This window comes from Melopsittacus undulatus, chromosome 1 (genome assembly GCF_012275295.1).
Source record: "Melopsittacus undulatus isolate bMelUnd1 chromosome 1, bMelUnd1.mat.Z, whole genome shotgun sequence".
NCBI classification, from domain to species: domain Eukaryota; kingdom Metazoa; phylum Chordata; class Aves; order Psittaciformes; family Psittaculidae; genus Melopsittacus; species Melopsittacus undulatus.
In genome coordinates, this window is record NC_047527.1 from 101,243,678 (window position 1) to 101,262,465 (window position 18,788).

The 18,788-nt window shown below is 37.7% G+C and overlaps 1 protein-coding gene across 2 annotated transcripts in view; it reads right to left on the minus strand.

Moving 5' to 3' along the window:
• Positions 1–5,238: 5,238 nt before the first annotated feature.
• Positions 5,239–18,788, minus strand: part of MINDY4 (MINDY lysine 48 deubiquitinase 4) — a 74,059-nt gene continuing 60,509 nt past the window's right edge. For both annotated transcript variants that reach the window (XM_031049848.2, XM_005150015.3), the window contains exons 16-18: positions 18,310–18,490; positions 13,490–13,562; positions 5,239–8,888 (exon numbers count right to left, since the gene is read on the minus strand). In XM_031049848.2, coding sequence (XP_030905708.2) covers positions 8,840–8,888; positions 13,490–13,562; positions 18,310–18,490 — 303 coding nt within the window. In that variant the 3' untranslated portion in view covers positions 5,239–8,839. The remainder of the gene's footprint in view (positions 8,889–13,489; positions 13,563–18,309; positions 18,491–18,788) is intronic.

An 18,788-nucleotide genomic window follows, 5' to 3' on the forward strand; every position in this document is an offset into this window, starting at 1 on the left:
ATGTGCATTTGGGGAGCACAAGCTGTTAGAATTTAAATCCAGGCTGGTGCACTTAGAGGAAACTCTATCAGCTCCTGACATGGTCTCACAGCTGCTTAGTCTTCAGGATGCTTCCTTGTATCTGTAAGTCACTGTTCTGTTAAAAATTAGCGGATTCCTTATTGCTGTTGCATAAAACCTAAAAAATTCCACCCAAAATTAAAAGAATGTAATAATTATAATTATAATTCTTCTTTCTGTGCCCTCTGCTACTCATGCACATATGCATTTCTCAAAGCATGCGGCATGCAGCCATTAGGCACTTTTCTCTCTTAGATGACTAAGCAGTTAGGCATCTATAACTATACTTCATAATGTAAAAAAAAAAAAAACCAACAATTTTCAGATTTTTCATCTACAGTGTTTATCTACTACTGATGTTGAAAACTCCTAAAATATACTACCAATAAAAGCAGAGCAGATTATAATGCAGGTGTCGTACTTGTCAGGTTTGCAAACTGGAATCACAACTTTAATAAAACTGGTTTGTTTCTTACAGAACTTGACCATGAGGGACTCAGGAAGGATATTGTGCGTGATAAGAATTCAGGCCTGAGAAGGATGTCAGTCATAATAAAATTGTTCTGTATTGAAGTGCTCGTAAAAGACCGGCTTTCTTCACACGCCACTGCAAAGCATTACTCATTTGTCACATTATCTAGGACTGACATTTACAATCTGCAATTTGCTATTGTGATCTTTTTCCCTTTTACTTATTTTCCAAACACAAAGAACATATGACAGCAGAATGTGAAATCATATCAACAACATATTGTAGCCACTTAAAAACGGGATTACGGAGATGTATTATAAAGACACAAACCATGAATCTTTTCCTCAATCAAAATGCAGTAGTGTACCAGACAGCTATCTTCCACTAGAGATAAATAAAAATATGGGAAAATACTGTAAATACTATTTTTCAATGAAACAGTGATAAAAAAGATTTGCACTTGGTATGAGTTTGGCCTTTAGTATGTTTTTCTCCTAAATTTAATGGTCAATCATATAAATGAAGTATGGGCCTAAAACTGTACCACAAAGAAGAAAAAAATCTAAGTAAACTCTGGGGTAAAATAATTTATAGCCTTTTCCATGTTCAGCATTTAAGATGGACCTTTTCTTTTTACTTGGATTATTAAAACTTACTGTTGCACCTTCTGCCCCCTCTTATGATGACACCATTTTTATGTTTAAGATTTATTCCTTACCAAAACTTCAGTACTGTGTCCCCTGTCATATACACCAGATGACTGAGTGGCTCCTCAGTAACTGATCTTCAGCTGAGGTTCTTTCTTCTCTTTGGAAATAACCTTGCAGAAACCTGGACGTCCTCAGGGGAATTGTGCTGCTCAAATCTGCACAGGTGGAGGTCAGTGGACCACTCCCTTTCCTTAGCCACAAAGCTATATTTTTCCATGCTCCCTGCAACAGTGATCCAGAACTCAAGTTCTGGAGACTTTGGCTCATATCCACAACACTTAACAAACGAACTGCATCTCAGCAAAAGGTATGTTTGTGGAACGTAACTTTTAACCTCATGTTCTTAGTGTGTCATACAGACAGGAGGTGAACAGTTTTATTCTTTTTTTGGCTACACATTCTTTGCTAGTGTTTTGTCAATTAATAAATGTTTGCTGAATTCCAGTGCGCAGAATATTTTTTAAAAATGCCCAGAATATTTCTTAGATTAATTTGGAAGTCCTTGCCAAATGATAAGATTATGATAAGAAAATAAGCAGAACACCCACACAAGGTACCGATAGCTTGGGTGTTTTATCAGGATTTAGGATTGTGACACAGCCCTAGTGCTGTTATACAAGTAATCGACACTTACTTGCAAAATCTCACGTCCAGGACGCCTTACAGGTCTTAACTCTGATCTGCCTTCTGTTGTGCCCACATGAGCGACCAAATTTTATCAGCAGCTCCTTCTCCAAACACTGGCAAATTCCTGCTGCTCAATACTATGAGCTCTTTCACAAAGGGGGAAATAGAGAAATAGAGAAACATAGATATTTCTCTGTTACAGCTGACAGCTATGAGTGGAAGACAGAGGTAAGAATGATATAAGAGCCAGGAAGAATCTCTAATCCATTATCTCATTCACATCTTTTGTCAAGTATATGGTCTATAAATACATTCTTCTTTTCCAGCTTCATTATTCACACACAGGAGGATTCATTTGAACTATTCATCCTAGCCTCCTGATAGTATAATCACGGGATATCCACACAGCAGTAGGTAGAGAAGTGAAAAATGTAATTAGCTTAGCAGGCATCTAAAACAGGTTAGAAGACTCATGCCCACGTGACTTAAAGATAGACCTGGATCACTGATTTACGTGGAGATATCTATCCTGTAGACACCTCTGACTAGATTAGATGGATCCTGTCTGAGAGTCACAGATGAGACTGAACTTCCTACAGTGGGAAGACAAATGAGCAGAATAACTATTGCCAAAACTACTTGACAATGTGAGAAGCTTTTGATTTGGGATGACCACTTTCAAACACATGAAAAACCTTTATTTTGAGATTGTGGATGTTCACTACTTTCAAGTGCCTTTATAGGCATTGATACCTCAAGCAAACAGATTGTGTTGCAAACATCTCCTAGTAAGCAACGCATGAAGCCGCTGCAAAACCAAAACGTGTTGCATCTGAACCCATTAGCATTGCTGCATCTCAATTAAACTCCATAAAAGAACGAGGGTTTATAAGATCAGCTTCAGAGCTGTATGAATGTCACAGTGCTGCTTCAATTTACCATCTCTGAGTATCTGAATCTAGTGTTTGCAGATGACCACCTCATCTCAAGCTGCCTACAGCCATCTCATTATTCTCTGTTTTTCCACAAATGATCTCAGGTTTCTCAAATAGGCTTTGAATGGCATGTAATGTGTACAGTGTCATGGAAATCACATAGCAGCTGAAACTCACCTTGATGCCAGGAACCAGAAATCAAAGAAGCAGTGCTCTAATTCCAGGGGTCTAGCAAAAGCCTCAATAAAATGACTCTTATGGATTGTGCCTTTAAGCAGAACTTCCATGAAGTGTCAGCTGTTGCAGTTCCTTTAAGAAAAAGAAAAATTTAAAAAACCCATAAAAGAATGAAGCTTGAAATCTTAGACTACTAGTACTTATCCTAGAAAAAGTAATTTTGCATACTTGAGAGTTTTACTTTATAAAATCACTGCTTATTTCCATGTTGATATAGTCAACAAGCTTTGTTAATGAGGGACATCCCAAAAGGTGATTACTTTCCACTGTAGTGACAATCTCTCCCCACCCTGGTTGAAATGTCATATAAAATATCTGATTGAAAAAGCCCTTTTTCCTTTATAAACAAAGCTGCCAAAGAGAAAATGATTCCTTATTTCAGGGCTAATGATAGCTTTATTATCTTCTAGCCAACGAAAACAAATGAAGAACACTAGAGTATACAAAATGTTCTTAATGGAATGAGTTTTCCGTAGGTTGTAGACTGTAGACTGAGTTCTGGATCATACAGACATGCAGAAGCAATCGTTTTCTTTCCGTGAAGAAACCTTTCTGTTTCCTGTGGGGTCTTACTAACAAACAGAAAAATAAAATAATGTACAACATAGAATCATAGAAGAGTTAGGGTTGGAAAGGACCTTAAGATCATCTAGTGCCATGGGCAGGGACACCTCACACTGAAGCATGACACCCAAGGCTCTGTCCAACCTGGCCTTGAACACTGCCAGGGGTGGAACATCCACAAGTTCCCTGGGCAACCCATTCCAGTACCTCACCCCCCTAACAGCAAAAAATTTCTTTCTTATATCCAATCTAAACTTCCCCTGTTTTAAGTTTTAACCTGTGATATCAGCCATGAAGACTTTGGTGCTTGATTCTTAAGTTTTATTTCTGCAAAGACAAACTGAAAAGACAAATTATTACAAGATAAATTATAATGTGGGTTAACTTTTTATCACCAACTCAACAATGACTGTTCATATGCAAGGTATGGCCAATATGAAATAATTCATGTTATTTCATACATTTCAGTCTTGAATTATTATTTAATAATTATTCCATAGTAAACTTACCCTGGGACTGGAAAATGAGACAGGGTTACAAAATAATGTAAACCTATAATTTGTATTACATTATGTTTTTGTAATCATAACCAAAATCATGTAGCACACTGAGGAACTATTTTACTCCTTCAAAAATAGTGTACCATAATTTTCAGAAGCAACCAGTGATTTGAGGTGCTTGTGGTTTAATGGAGCCACCACCAGAACATAGTGCCTTCTTCAAGTTTCAGCAATTGGATCTCTAGTGCTCCTAAGCAACTTATCACTTCTAAAGAACCTGGTTTATGGTCATTTTCCCAAGCTCTTCCGCTTTCCTCTAATTTCTAAAGTGACCATTTCCTGTCACTTTAGATTAGTGCACTAGATACATCAGGAACAAAAACTAAAAAGAAATCTGCCTCAGAAAAGTGAAGACTTGGAAACAACAGACTCAAGTTGTCATTTCTGCTCTACCTGGCAACAAAACACATGGTGACACAAGAGATTCACTCATGACAACAGTCATCCTGCCTCAAAGTTTTCTCAGATTTGACAAGTATAAGGGCAGATATGCAGAAAAACAAACACCAGCAGGTTCATCAAATTAAGTCTGAGTTTTACCCACAACGTTTTTTTACAAGTGTTTGCTGGAATAATGTTATTTTTTTTTTTTTTCTGCTGCAAAGACCTGCAGATGGGTAAGAAACCTACTCAGTGTATGCATGTAACCATCCTGCCCAGACTCCCAATAAAATTCTGCAACATGGCTTCCTCTGTTCTGATTTTTATCAGAATGATGTAACTCATAGAGCAAAGAAGAAGTGAGATCTTTAAAGTTTTCACTACCGTTTGGGTAGGCTTCAGTCAGAACACATTAGACTTGTGTATGTGAAGTCAGATAGTACCTCACAGTTTAAACTAGTTTCAGACTAGCTGGTTTAAGCATCTGCAGTCACCTAGGTGTAACACTACTTTATCCAACTCCGACTGCACTATGGTTCCTTTCACAGAAAAGGAGACCTAACTTATTATTCCATTGACCTGACAAGGACCATGAAACATTTATACCTAATCCACCTGATTATTTTCTAGTAGCAAACAAATTATTAAAAAAATGCAAAAAAAAAAAAGAGGAGGAAATCTGGGCTTTTACTATTACCATTGCTTTAACTGTTTTATTTGTATGGGACATTCTGTACAAGACAATATTAAATATACATTTTGTTCATGACACCTTACCAAAATAGTACCTCTGTTCACATATTTATCTACATACACAATATGTCATGTCTGTTGTTACCTAAGGGGTCAATTTTCAGCAAAGGGTGTATTTCTTTATGCAACAGAAGAGAATGAAATCACATTGTGCAGATCAAGTGTCAATGTCATCAGTGTCTTTTAATGCTCAGTTGTCAAACAGTTGCTGTTTTGTTCATTTCAGGAAGTCACGTTCATTGGGCAATGAAAAAGAAAATGAGAAACAATGCATAGGAAAACATAATTAAAGAAAATAGATGTATACTGCTGGAACAGGATATGATTCTACACGGATTTGTGCAAAGGTTTCTGCATTGCCACATAACATATTGCATTGACTTGTATGATTGACCCAAAAAAGCCCTGTAAATGTCTTAAGGGAAATAACTTCTGGTGCTTTATACTGAATACAAATATGCAAGTCTTATTCTTGAGGCAGACAGTGACTGAGGTAATGCTCTATTATATTTCTGAGAAGAACTTGGTCTAAATTAATGTTCTGGCTGCACATTTCTTCATTATAGAAGGATGCTCTGGTAAATCTGAAAAGCCATCTCTCTTGCCTAGTACAGACACTGGCACTGAACCCTGGTGAAGGAAGATACCGGTTTTAGGCTCCAGAAGCAAGGATGGTGGAAGAAGCTTAGCAGTGACGAGGTTCTCAGTGCTCTAGCTTGGTGGACTTTTCCTACACAGGTGGTAGTTTGGTGAAGTAGTCCAAGTGCTTTATTTCTTCCTTTGTGAGTGAGGACACAGGTGAATAAGGAGTTAGCTCATCTTAAATAGATGACAGGTGGACTTTGTAGAACAAATATACATGGACACACTGACAGACAACAGGCAAGAAAAGATCTGTCTCACTGAGGTTCTGTTGTCACAGAAATTAAGTTTCACAAAAAATCTCTCCATAACCAGTAATGAAGGAGCCTCTGAATTCTTTGCACACTTAGAAAGAGGGATAGAGTTCAGGGCTTCCCCTCATCTTTATTTATCCTCTAGGATTATCCATAAACCACAATTTATTTCCAAGCTCTATTCACTAATCACTCTTTCTGTACTCTGAAAAATCCTTACATCTTCATGGGTGAAATCCATTTGGAGCAGTCCTCTTGGGCTCTCTTTATACTCATCATCATACAGTCCGAACTATAGCTCTTATCCTAAAGAAAAGATACATCACCCCCTGATATCTCCCCTCCTATGAACACAGAATAGCTACTCTGAACACAACTGCTCTGTAGACATATTTCAGTGAGATGAAATCTGGCCTGTCACAAGGCAGCTCCCTCGTTCCCCAGATGAATACTTATCTTCTATCAGGGAGTGGAACATTATCTCCAAACTGACATAGTTTAAAGCAATGTTTTAAATTAAATGGAGTAGGTTTACTAGACTGGAAAATTCAGAAAGGAATTTTTTGTTAAAGCTGGTTCCATAAATTTTCTTCCATTATTCATCTCTACACTATTTCTTGTCCAAATGCACTCTTTAAAAGATCTTATTTTACATTATAGATGCCCTGTGAGGTAGGTGAGAAAATCACACTAAAGTGTGGACTACAGTTCATAGAAATTTCAAGAGCAACAAAGGCTTTGGATTTGGGATCTTTGACTGTTTGGAATTTTCACTCCCAGAAACATTGAAGCTTGCACTGAGGCAAGCTCTCCCTGATAAAAGACAGCTTGAAGTATGGATGATGAGTGTATCTTAAAGGCAGTATTGAGTCCACCTATAGCTGACAGTACAAATATATCCCTATATATACAAAGATGAAAGGGTTTACTAAATGCAAAGTAACACCCGTGTAGTACAGTCAAGAATGAGCTCAGATCCAACCCTGCATATGCTGCAAAGGCTGAATGGCAGATCTTAATTCCACAAAATTTAAAGTTTGCCTACCCCTGGCAGTGTTCAATGCCAGGTTGGATGAAGCCTGGGGCGATATGGTTTAGTGTGAGGTGTCCCTGCCCGTGGCAGGGGGGTTGGAACTAGATGACCTTAAGGTTCTTTCCAACCCTAACTATTCTATGATTCTATGATTACATTACACTGAATTAAATACAACTAAAATAACTGAAAGTCTGAGGTGCTTTACTGCATATAAGCAGTTTGATATGAATGGTAAGCCAAGGGGAAGACCAGTATTCTTTCAAAGGCTACCTAAACCTTTCCGGTATTCCGTTATGGCTTACATTCAGGTTGGTTTCCAAATGTAGCTCAAATGCTAATTCTCCAAGATCTGTATTTGCAAAGTCAGTTTGGTATTTCCACACTGCACACAGCAGGACATTGCATTTTTATTGGAAACTGATTTTAGGAAGAGCAACTAGTTAATCAGGTCTCAGAGGAGTCTGCATTTTTACTAAAAAGAAGGTGCTATCATATAAATCTGAAAGCAAAAGTTCTTTATGAAGCTCTCGTGAAATATTGACTCTCAAGAGAGAGGAATAATTCTAGAAACATCATCTATCTCCCTATTTTTCCAAGGCATATTTTCCAGTTTTCAGTTCAGTAACTTGTTCCAATTTTGGCAAAGTGTTGCCAAAATATGTTGCTTAAAGAATTCAACTCAGAATACAAACCACTGATTCAGTACCTTGTGATACATCTCCACAGTACATCATTTCAGTACATGCACTTTATTTAATAATGAAAAATGGTATTTATCACAGGTAGGCACCATTTAAGTTTCAAACCCAACAGCTCTTCTGGGTTTTTTTGTACTTAGGAAGAAACAAACCACAGATCTTTTCTATTTGGTGTAAATAAAACCTGGTGTATAAAGTAGTTACAATGGTATAAATATAAAGATACTGATACAGCTATCTCTCATCAAGAAAGAAAAATAAGCTATATCAGTGTGAGGCACTGTTACACACCAATTGTACACAGTGTAAGGAATGTAATAGTGTTACTATTCTGGAAACACAAAACCATAATCCTTACTGCAAATTTTACGACACAACAAGAACTTTGTATAGGTCAGGCTTTATCTGAAAAGCCCATATGGTTATCAATGTGTTCAGTGCAAAAGGAGACTTATACTATCAGGTAAAGAAGTGAGTACATGTTTCTTGGATACTTTGTACTTGCACTGGAGTTTTGTAGGTGAGAAGGCATATACATTGACAGAAATCTGGGTTCAGCATCTTCCATCAGATGTTTTGAAACAATTGCAGGATACAGAGTAGATCCAGAAAGAGACCTCAAGGGGACATTGACTTCACTGCTTCATCTGTAACCTTGACTTTGTGGTGGAAACAGCCTGCTCTCAGAAGCTGTATGTTAAAGACAGTGACAAGGAATTTACGTAAGTGTTGTTTATATTATAAGAAAATATCTGAAGCATGAGGTGACTGAGGTGAAACTCTTCCAGCCTTCAGACCATGTCATTCTTCCTCATCTTAAACTGCACAAGTCTTGTCCTATTTCCTGTAGGTATGTGCTAATTCAGTCATTTCCTTTCTGTCTTTTCAAATGAAGTGCAGGTCAGGTCAGTCACAAGATTGGTTCTGTGCCATTCCAGTCAATAACAGCTCCTTGCCACCTAGAAATGAAAGCAATAATTTTACATGTCAGTTAATGAGATCATTGGAAAGGTAACCCAACACCTTTCTACCACCTAATGAACCTTAGAGAGATTAGGATAGACTCATTTGGAATAACTGATCACATCTTCTCAATGGGAAATGAAGAGAGGTGAAGTGCTTGTGCCCATGTTTGGAGGTCAGTCTCCTAACCCTTCCTCCTCCATTTTTTTCTGTGCAAGAGTCCCCAACAGCAACAGAGTCAGAACTAGTACCTTTGTGTTGAAAAGACTGTAGAGAATCCCCAAGATGGGTACAAGAGTTAACCCTATATAACCAGAATGCTCAGTCTCAGTTGTTACTAGGTAATTTGCACACTCCCATACAGGCAGGCCTCTCTTTAGGAACTCTGTGACTCAGACCCTGAGACCAGATAATTTCATTTAGCAGCTTTTTTTTTTTTAATCTTTTATCTGTATCAGCTGCTGCTGTTCAGCTGCCCACTCCAGGACTATGACCAACACTAAATACAAAGCAGGTATCAATCCTGCATTTGTCACCAAATGTGTCTTCATATCATGGCAGAAGACAAAGATCTGAACCTATGTGAAGGCAGGATGATGCTCTCCAATGACCTCACTGGGCTAAAGTGAGTCAACCTACTGTACACTCGGAGTCACTCGTTGCACAAATTGCACCCTTGTCTGTGTCATTTCTCATGTTTGCAAGTTTCCAGTTCACATCTGAGAACTAAACTGTTGCGTGCAGTGTCAAGTATTTACATTTGGTTTTAGTATCTGCCTCAGAGTGCATGTGCACAGTAGTAAGACATTGGTGAGGGGGTGGAGAGAGCACTGAGTTGCCAGAGTGCCACATTCTTTTTGTAACTGCAGAAAGAATGTGTCAGCAAGGGTATGGCAGCTCAGTCCTTTCATTGACCAAATCAATTAAATGTAAAACAAAACCAAAAGCTGAATAAATGCAGTATTCAGTGCAAAGTCTCAAAGGAAGTGTCCAACTGAGTACTGTTGTGAAATTCTTCCATTTTTTTATTTTGCTGAGAAAATAAAAATTGAAAAATTGCAGAAAGAATGTCCTCATCCCAGGATTTAGTGGGAACACACGATGGTGATGCCTCATATCCTAAGCTAGCAAAGTATGTTCTAGCTAGGGATATTCGACCTAGTCTGGCATTCACCAGTGGTAAGACCTGTCCCTGTCAGAATATTATCCATCAGAACAACCAAATGCAAGTGGGAAGTACAATCACCACCTCCTCTCCTCACTGAATTTTTCAGGTAATGCCATGAAAACATCCCTTATCTTTGTGTACAATCTTTCCAAAGCTCTGCCTTGTATCCAGGGTGATTAAAGCTTTGAGAGGGTTTCACACAGATCCTACAAAGGCCATTCCCACACTGAATGAAATCTGCTCTGAGACTATACTGTACTCTGAAAATACTAATGTACTGATACCATTTTTGCTGTTATGGCTTGAAATGTTGCTAATTGCTATGCAGTAAGGAACTGACATTCTTAAACTCAATAAAGATTTTAACCAGAAAATTATATTTGAAGCAGGACTTAAGGTAAGTTTCATAACAAGCCTTATCTCTTGTGTTTATTTTCAAACCAGTTTTGATGAGCCATCTGTAGACTGAAAAGCAGTCTTGCTTTGCTCCTGTGGAGTCAGGTTCAAAACCTTTTTCACCTATTGAATCTGCATAAGAAAAGGTGTCAAATAGTGACACTGATGGTACTGAACAACTCTTTCCTTTACAGACAGAAACAAAACTGTCTAGGCAATGCAGTGTGTTAATTTCTCCAAACTATCCTGCAACAATGTAATTCAAATGGAGGACAGCTTCCACTGCTAATTTATCAGATTAACAATATGAAAGCTACATTTGACACATCTCGTTCAACTACCACCTCACCCAAGGGTCATGGAGTTAATGGGAACACAAAAGAAACTGGTTCAGGCCTGGAACAATGCTCAGTCTGGAATAACATTCAGATAATACCTCCTGTATTAATAATTTGGTATTGGTTTAGAGCACACCAATAATTCAGGATGAAATGCCTATGCTCTCCTCTTGTCCAGTAAATTGGATATCTCACTTCAAAGCCAAACAGGTGAACTAATGTATCATACAACCTATCACAGAGGAAAGCCGATGCTAGAGGGTTAAGAAAATATACCACTGAATTCAGATTATAATATCAGATCAAAGTTTTACTCCCCTCAGGCAGAGCTAACAGATGTTATTTCCGTCAGTGCAGAGAGATGCCGAGGATCGTGACTGTAATATAAGAGTATACTTCAGGGAAGAATGGGATAAGACGTCTGCACGGCATCTCCCAAAAAACCCAAGGATGCACATTCCAGACATCTCTTGGTCAAAATCTAACTGTTTCTACAGATGTCTAGGGCTGAAAGCCACAATAAAAGCACATGTACTGGCTCTGGTTGGGAACCTACAGGTTAAAGTGATGGCTGCCAGAGACTAGTGATTCTAGCCATCTGATGTGTTACCTCCTTTCAACTCAAATCTTGATTTTTTGACATTTTGTAGAATAGCGACTAAAACCATGAGTCTCCACTTCCTGCAGAAGCAAACCAACCTTTTTCCTCTAATAATAATAACAATAACTTTAGTCTATTAAATATGCAGTTTTCCCTTTGGGATATGATAAGAGAACAAACAGCAGGCAGGTGTTAGGCATATAACTCAATGCATTACAGAATGATGGTGGTGATTACAGCAGGGTGGTGATGTTCAGGTATTGAGGCAAACAATGGGAAGGCTTTTCATGGATTAAAACACAAATGAGTCCTGTGAATGAAAGGAAACCCCCCAGCAAATATCTGGAAAAAACAATTAATCTTCTCAGTTGATTGTTCAGACTGTGAAATTCTCCACACTGCCTGAGAAATTATCCTGCTTTTTTTTTATGAGAAAGGTTTGATAAAAAGCTACATCAAAAATGCTTGGTCAAAATAAGTAACAGCTCTTTGCTTCCTTGCTTGTCTGACTAAAAATTAGTTAAGGAGTGTTTTCCATGGTTACATAATATAAAACATTACTTATTTATCTTCCAATTTGTTAAAATATTGGTTAGTTGGGTTTGTTTTTGCTTTTCCTTGTATATTGTTTCATAATTGGAATAAAAAGTTCTTAAAACAAAGAGGGAAAATATAACATGAAAAACCATTAGCAGCAAGTCCATGCTTAAATAAATACTCTCAAAGCAAATGGAGAATACTTAAAACAAGGAGACAGACTGATCAGGGTAAGTCAGACAGTGCTGAGAATGGTACAAACAAAATAAATTTACACTGGAATTTGCTGGTAATTTACTCCTCCAGTGGATTAAAGCAGGGAACTTAAAATAAATAAATATCACCATTACAAAAACTGCATAACTTTGATGGAATGCCAAGAATGAAAAATGTTCTAACAGCAGCTTCACGCGGTTGAATGTATTATTCAACCATGTGGGTTTCTGAGGCTATATATTATTTATTTTAGTTTTTAGTCACATTTATGTGTCACTGGAACAGAGTAATCAATACAATACAGTGCAGGGAGCCTGGACTAATATCAGTGCTGTCATGTTACAGGATGCCTCTTCTACTTCTCTGTAACTTTATAATGGCAGCCCTGCATGAACACACTCTTTGGCAGCCACTGTCCTTCTTTTTTTGGTGTTTTTTGACAGGACAAATGGTGGCAAGGAGAGGAGGGAAATTACAAGAGAAATCTGAAGCTGCCTGACTTGCTGATTTAGCAAACGTTACGGTCTTTTACAATGATGCTTTTATTTCTTGCTCCAAAGATATTCAGATAGCAGTTTTCAAAGTCGTGCCGCTGGTGTTGATACAAAGGTGATTCTTCTACCCAGCTAAATTTCTCCATTTTGTGTTTTTCATGTCTCATTAAACTGAAAATATTCTCATTAACTTGAATGTGTCTTGGATAAATTACTTCAAAATCCGTAATTTAATATCATATAGACCTCAATATGGCCATGAAAATCCTAACATGACAGGAAATAGCTTTGTATTCAAGGAAAAAATATGACCTAAAAACTGTCAAGAATGACTTCACAAAACACAGTGCCCTGTGATCTTGAGAAACTCTGTGCTGCCCAGAGACATATGGAAACTTTAACAAAACTAAGATCACTGAGCACAGGGCTTTGTGCATCAGGAATCATGCCCAGGTCCTCCAGTGCAATTATATGTTTCAGAAAAGACTGATGAAGATTGAAGAAATTTTCTCTTTTTCTCATTATACTTGTACAACACGAATCAATCACTTTGAGGAATCTAAATTTAGATCTATTGAAATCAAATTGTGCTCCCAAACTGAATTTGGCTCAGTCAGTTCTTGGTGATGTAGGAATTGAACATCTTAGCCAGCTTGATATTAACTACAACAATACTCAAATGTGTAGTGCATATTAACACAGCCTGGCCTATCAGATCTTCTCTGATTTTTAAGCAGTGATTTTGTAAGGTTACTTCCTGCAATGTTTTTAATCACACTCCAGCCTTACATCTATTATTTATCTTAATAACTGAATATATCTGTATTAAAACCTTAGTTTCACTTACTTTGTCCTAATGCAGTGCTCAAGTGGAGGAGTAAGATCATTTTCTTTATCTTCAACACACATCTGAGTTGTGTCTGCAGAGACATATCAGACATTATTAGTGCCTGGAGCATATTTCTATTCATACAGAATACCACAGCAGCTTTTAGGACTCCACCCATGGAAGTGACAGACTACCACTCACACCGTATATTTCCTAGTGCACAACAGGCATGTATCCACTTTGGATTGAAATACCCTGGAAAGTGAGCAGTGCTAGCACTTGAATATCATCTCATGTTCATATCACTTGAACAGAGAGGACAAAGACAGGGCCAGGAATGCTCCAGAGTGTGAACTGATTCTGGAACTTTGCAAATAGCAGGAGGCTATAAAGTGACCTTATAGTGAACATTCTGGCAGTCACTGCCTTGCTTCTGGAATCCTTTCAGCTAATGGTCTACTGCCTGTTCATGTGGTGGAAGTCTAAAGGCTGAAAGGGGGAGACTGAATGCAAACGCTGTTAGGAATGGTCCCAGACTGTGCCCAGTATTACTTGTTTTGGGCTACAAACATGGCAGAACTGCATTGACAACTTAACAGTAAGGATGATCATGGGACAGTGTTCAGACTCATGCCCTGACCCAAGTTAGTTTACTAATATAGAGACAGTTCCAAGGAAAATCTCAGATTAGAAAGTGAAAAAAACATGGTGGAGGCCTGTAATGAGGTTTTTATTTTGCAGCTGATGTTATAATTACAAAGAAAGCAATTTTTATTACTCTAATACTAAAGACAGCGGAAGTCCTACACTTGAATAGGAAATCCTACGTCCAGTCAAAACTGGATTAAGATTCTTTCACCCTGGAAAAAAAAGACTGTCCCTTGACTGTTGAGAAAGCAATGTACAGATGCGAGAGGATGATTTTGGGTTGGACGTAAGAGAGCTACCACAGGCTGTGAGCATTCTTTCGGGACAGAGAGGCAATTGCACTGTTTCGGGGAAAACAGAGAGGTCAGTGTCTCAGACACTGGATCTGTCAACAGTGAAAGTAGTTGCTGAACTTCCCAGGGAGAAAACATCCTGCGACCAGCTTGGATGTCAGTCTGCTCAGCTGTTTCCTGTTTTGGAGTAAAACATTTTAAACTGCAGCAGACAACATATTTTTCTTTTTCTTCTTTTCTGTCTGTCACCCAGCCAATGGGTGGTTTGTGAGCAACAAACACTGCCAAGACAGGGTGTAGGATATGGGTCTGCTTCTGTGAGACTGATCTAGACAGGATGGGAGGCAATTGCTCTTATATTCACAGCTGCCAATCTCAGATATATCTGGCTTCCTCATGTCAAAGAGAGAACCTGGCTCTCCCTTGCTTGTTGATTTTGTTGATATAAATACATACAGAAAAATCAGATTGACTGTAAGGGCTGGAGTAGTAGGAAATGGACAACTTAAAGTACATAAAGTTCTGGCAGTTTTCTCCTAGCTCCTCAGGAACTTAGAGATACACAGGAATCTTTAAAGTTTCAAAGGGCTGTTTCTATCTTAATATTGAAGAGTTTAAAAAGGTTCATTAAAGGTCTCCAAAAGTATTTGGACACGTCTAGGAATTCCTGATACTGATATTCTGGATCTTCTCATAGTAAGAGGAAGAGCCACTGTCCTAACTACAGTATTGGTAGCAGGATAGGCAAATGGCATGGCTGCCTTTTCCTGTCATTGCCAACTTGCTGAATTTTGTCATTTTTATACTTGAGTTTTTCCAACCAAGAGATTTGAATGGAGGTTTTTCATGCAAAGGAATAAGGAAAAAATATCACTAAAGGTGTATCATACAGGAGTAGGCAAAGAACATTTAGCTAAGTTAATTAACTAACAAATTGTGATACAGTGTTTCAGACAACTCATTTAGAGCAAGCAATACTGAAGTTACACTCTTCCATCTTGGAGTCAACAAGAAGGATACAAATATGATCTCTTATATCTCACTTATATCCTAAGCTAAGGGTAGTGAGAAATTAAGTGCAAGCACAGTTACAGACAAACTTGCTATTCAGGACATATAATGAGCACAGGTTCAGAGGAGTGGAAACTGAACAGAAAATCACCCAGAGAAGAAACACTGCTCATAATTTTAACGGCAACCTTAGGAAGTTATGGTTTATTAATTACCTTTCCAGAAGGCTTTTTTGCACATTGGAACAACTTTATCTTAACTTGCAAAAAAAAGGATTCTGAAGGAAAGTGTCATATTTAATACACCAGTCTTCCCTAGAGGCTTCCTCCAGTATCTGAACATGGGCTAATTTCCCTGGCTTGTGCTACCTTCTGTGAGATATGCAAAGGGGCTGAGGATGGTGACTATGACTCTGGAAGAATCTTCTGAGAAACTCAGCTATATATATTTTAGCAATTGTTCAGCTGCTTTTTGAAAATACCTTGAAAAGGATACTGAGTTGAAAATATGCACCAGTGAGATATAAGAATGATTTATTAAAACCAATTGTATAAAAATTCCCTATATCTTTAGTTGGAGACACCATATTGTAAATGTTAACATAGGTAGGGGCTATCTGTATATATTAGAAAGGAAGATCAGTATCTCTCTGAACAGTACAACACACTTTTATACAAGTGATCTCTGTGACATAGAAAAAAATCCCAGAATCTCTACCCAGTCCCTAAAGAGCCAACAAAAGAAGATGAACAAAATGCAGAGGGTTATTGATATATTGGCATGTTGTCCTTCCCTGACTGTCAGAAATTTCTATCCCAATGGAAATAATAAAGAACCTTCACCTATTTACGGTATTATGTTGAATTCACTAGCAAGTATTGCCTGCTTTTAGAAATAAACTTTGTATTTCTCATCTTCATAGGTTATGAGAAGCAGGGCAAATTCTCAGTATAAGTGGCAATTGCCATTACCCCTAAAATGTAATCTTACTCTTTCTTGCTTTTCTTGCCCAGTGTAATTTCTTCAAGGTTTCCTGAAATGTGACCTTGATTGTAATCTTCCTAATTATAAAAAAAATATTCGTATTTCTAGGAATTTACCTTCTTGCTAGTGAAAAGCAAATGATTTTGCTAACCTGCACCAGTGAGATGTGGCGATGCAGCACCCTCCAGTTAGGTAACACTGCCTAACCATCACAGCTTGCTGATATTTCCACAATGGAAATACCAGTAATACTTAGCATTTTGAGATTTCCATCTGGTACTGTATGCATGGTTTAAATGTATAATCAATGCTACCTTTGGATGTAAAGTAGTTTCAGTATATCTTCAGACCTAACAAAGGATTACTCTACAGCCAGGAAAGCATTTCCCTGGAATGATGAAACTATTTGCATTTTACAGCCTCTTGCAGAATTTCAAAGATAACAAAAGATTTACTAAGATACATTCCTGGAAGAGCTTACAGCAACAACAGAAAGATATCTACCTCTCAGTACAAGTTTTTGAGGAGAAATATACAAATATGTTGTGAGAGGTTGAACAATAAACAAAAATTTTCACATACTCTGAGCACTTGCTTATCCAGAGATCTCAGAGTGCTTGGTAGATCTGGATTTTGGAAACATTCCTTACTTACTAATGACGTAAAGACAGATAAGGACATTCTTTTTGGACCATATGTTACATTGTACAATACAATAGAAAAAATGTTAAACTCTGCATTCTTATTCTGTACCGTATCATCTGTGCCACAAAAAACCTTTTATCTTGGACAGACCATGTGGGAACCAGCTGGCAACTCTAGAAGTGTAAAAGTTAAGTATTTTTTTAGATCATATATAACATGAACACTGCAATAGAATGACAGGGATTTTAATTAAAATAAGAGCATAAATAACAGGCAGAAAGAAAATTAAGTTTACTACCAAACCTTGTGAGATGCTAAAGCCGCCAGCACTCCCACCATACAAACATCTTTGCCACATGGACTCAATTAGAACACACAACACCCATGTATAAGTCATCCTGTCCAAGAACCAGAATGTAGGTGCAAACAAGCAATACAGCTTATTTTTAGAGTGGACTACAATAGAATGGCTCCTTAAGATTGAGAAGGAATTTGATTAGATTGTGCAAATACACTGAAGGAAAGAAAACAAAAGATAAGTAGGATATTATTAGCAAATAGAAATGTAGTGGTCAAGAATGTCTTAATATGGCAATAAGTAGGAGCTTTCTAAGCATCAGAATACTTCTTTTCCAAATGCCTTCCAGGTGGAGTAACACATAATTACTGTAAAAGCAGCTGCATAATTTGGCATGGTTTCCTGAAAGAATGAGAGTAACAACTCAGAATATCTTTTTCATGTTTCCAGGTATGCTTACAAGCAGGTAAGAGGCTAGGCTTTATTAGCAGATTACTATCATATTCTGAAGTAGCTCTTGTTGGAGGCAAGGATTTCATGCTTCCTCACCATTTCTGCTCTTTTTACTACAGGCATATAGGGCTGAGGAACAGAAGACTTGCACTTTCTGCCTATAGAAATTATGTGAGAAGATGTGAGGAAGAAAGAGAGTAGTTGAATATGGCTTATAGCCCTGGGAGCATGAATAGACCAGACCACAATCTTCTCCTTGGAAATCAGTGTCACTGAAAGATTTACCAGTGCCTGTAAGGTAGCACATACACTTAACCATTTCAGGAGCTTATCCTCAATATTTCCTTGTGAAATCTAATTTCCAATTAAACATCAAAACTACTTATTAAAATTATGAAGCAGGCACACAACTAATCTTTAATGCCTGAAACATCATTGATTGTATTAATGGATTCTTCTGTTGCCACCATCAGAGATTAAATGCATATTTACCGAGTTGTACATACCAACTGTTAACCGTATTTCTTCTTCCTGGTTGGCCAAGCCATCATAATAATATAAATCAAATTTCCGCTCTGTTTTCCAGTCACCTAATAAATCCTTTTCCAAACAAAAAAGCACACTGAAGTGGCTTTCACTGCATACCAACCAAATTGGGTATTTAGGGTTCTTCAAGTAACAACCAACCTAAAGGGAAGATACGAAACATTAGAAAATCATGGGGAGAAACAATTCATTTATTACCGTACACAAACTTTAATGAATACTCATTATACATTGCTGATGAAGCAGATCAGGATAGGTCTGGTAAATCATGTAACATAGCTAGCAAGCATCTAGCCCTGAGTTGTAGGCAGTTAATGAAATCCAGCAGTAGTAACCTTACAGTAAAAAGATCATACCCCTGATGATCAGAACCAAAAGGAATCATGTCCTCTGCAATAGCTATAAAACCACAGTGACTTTAGGTCAGGAATATTATATG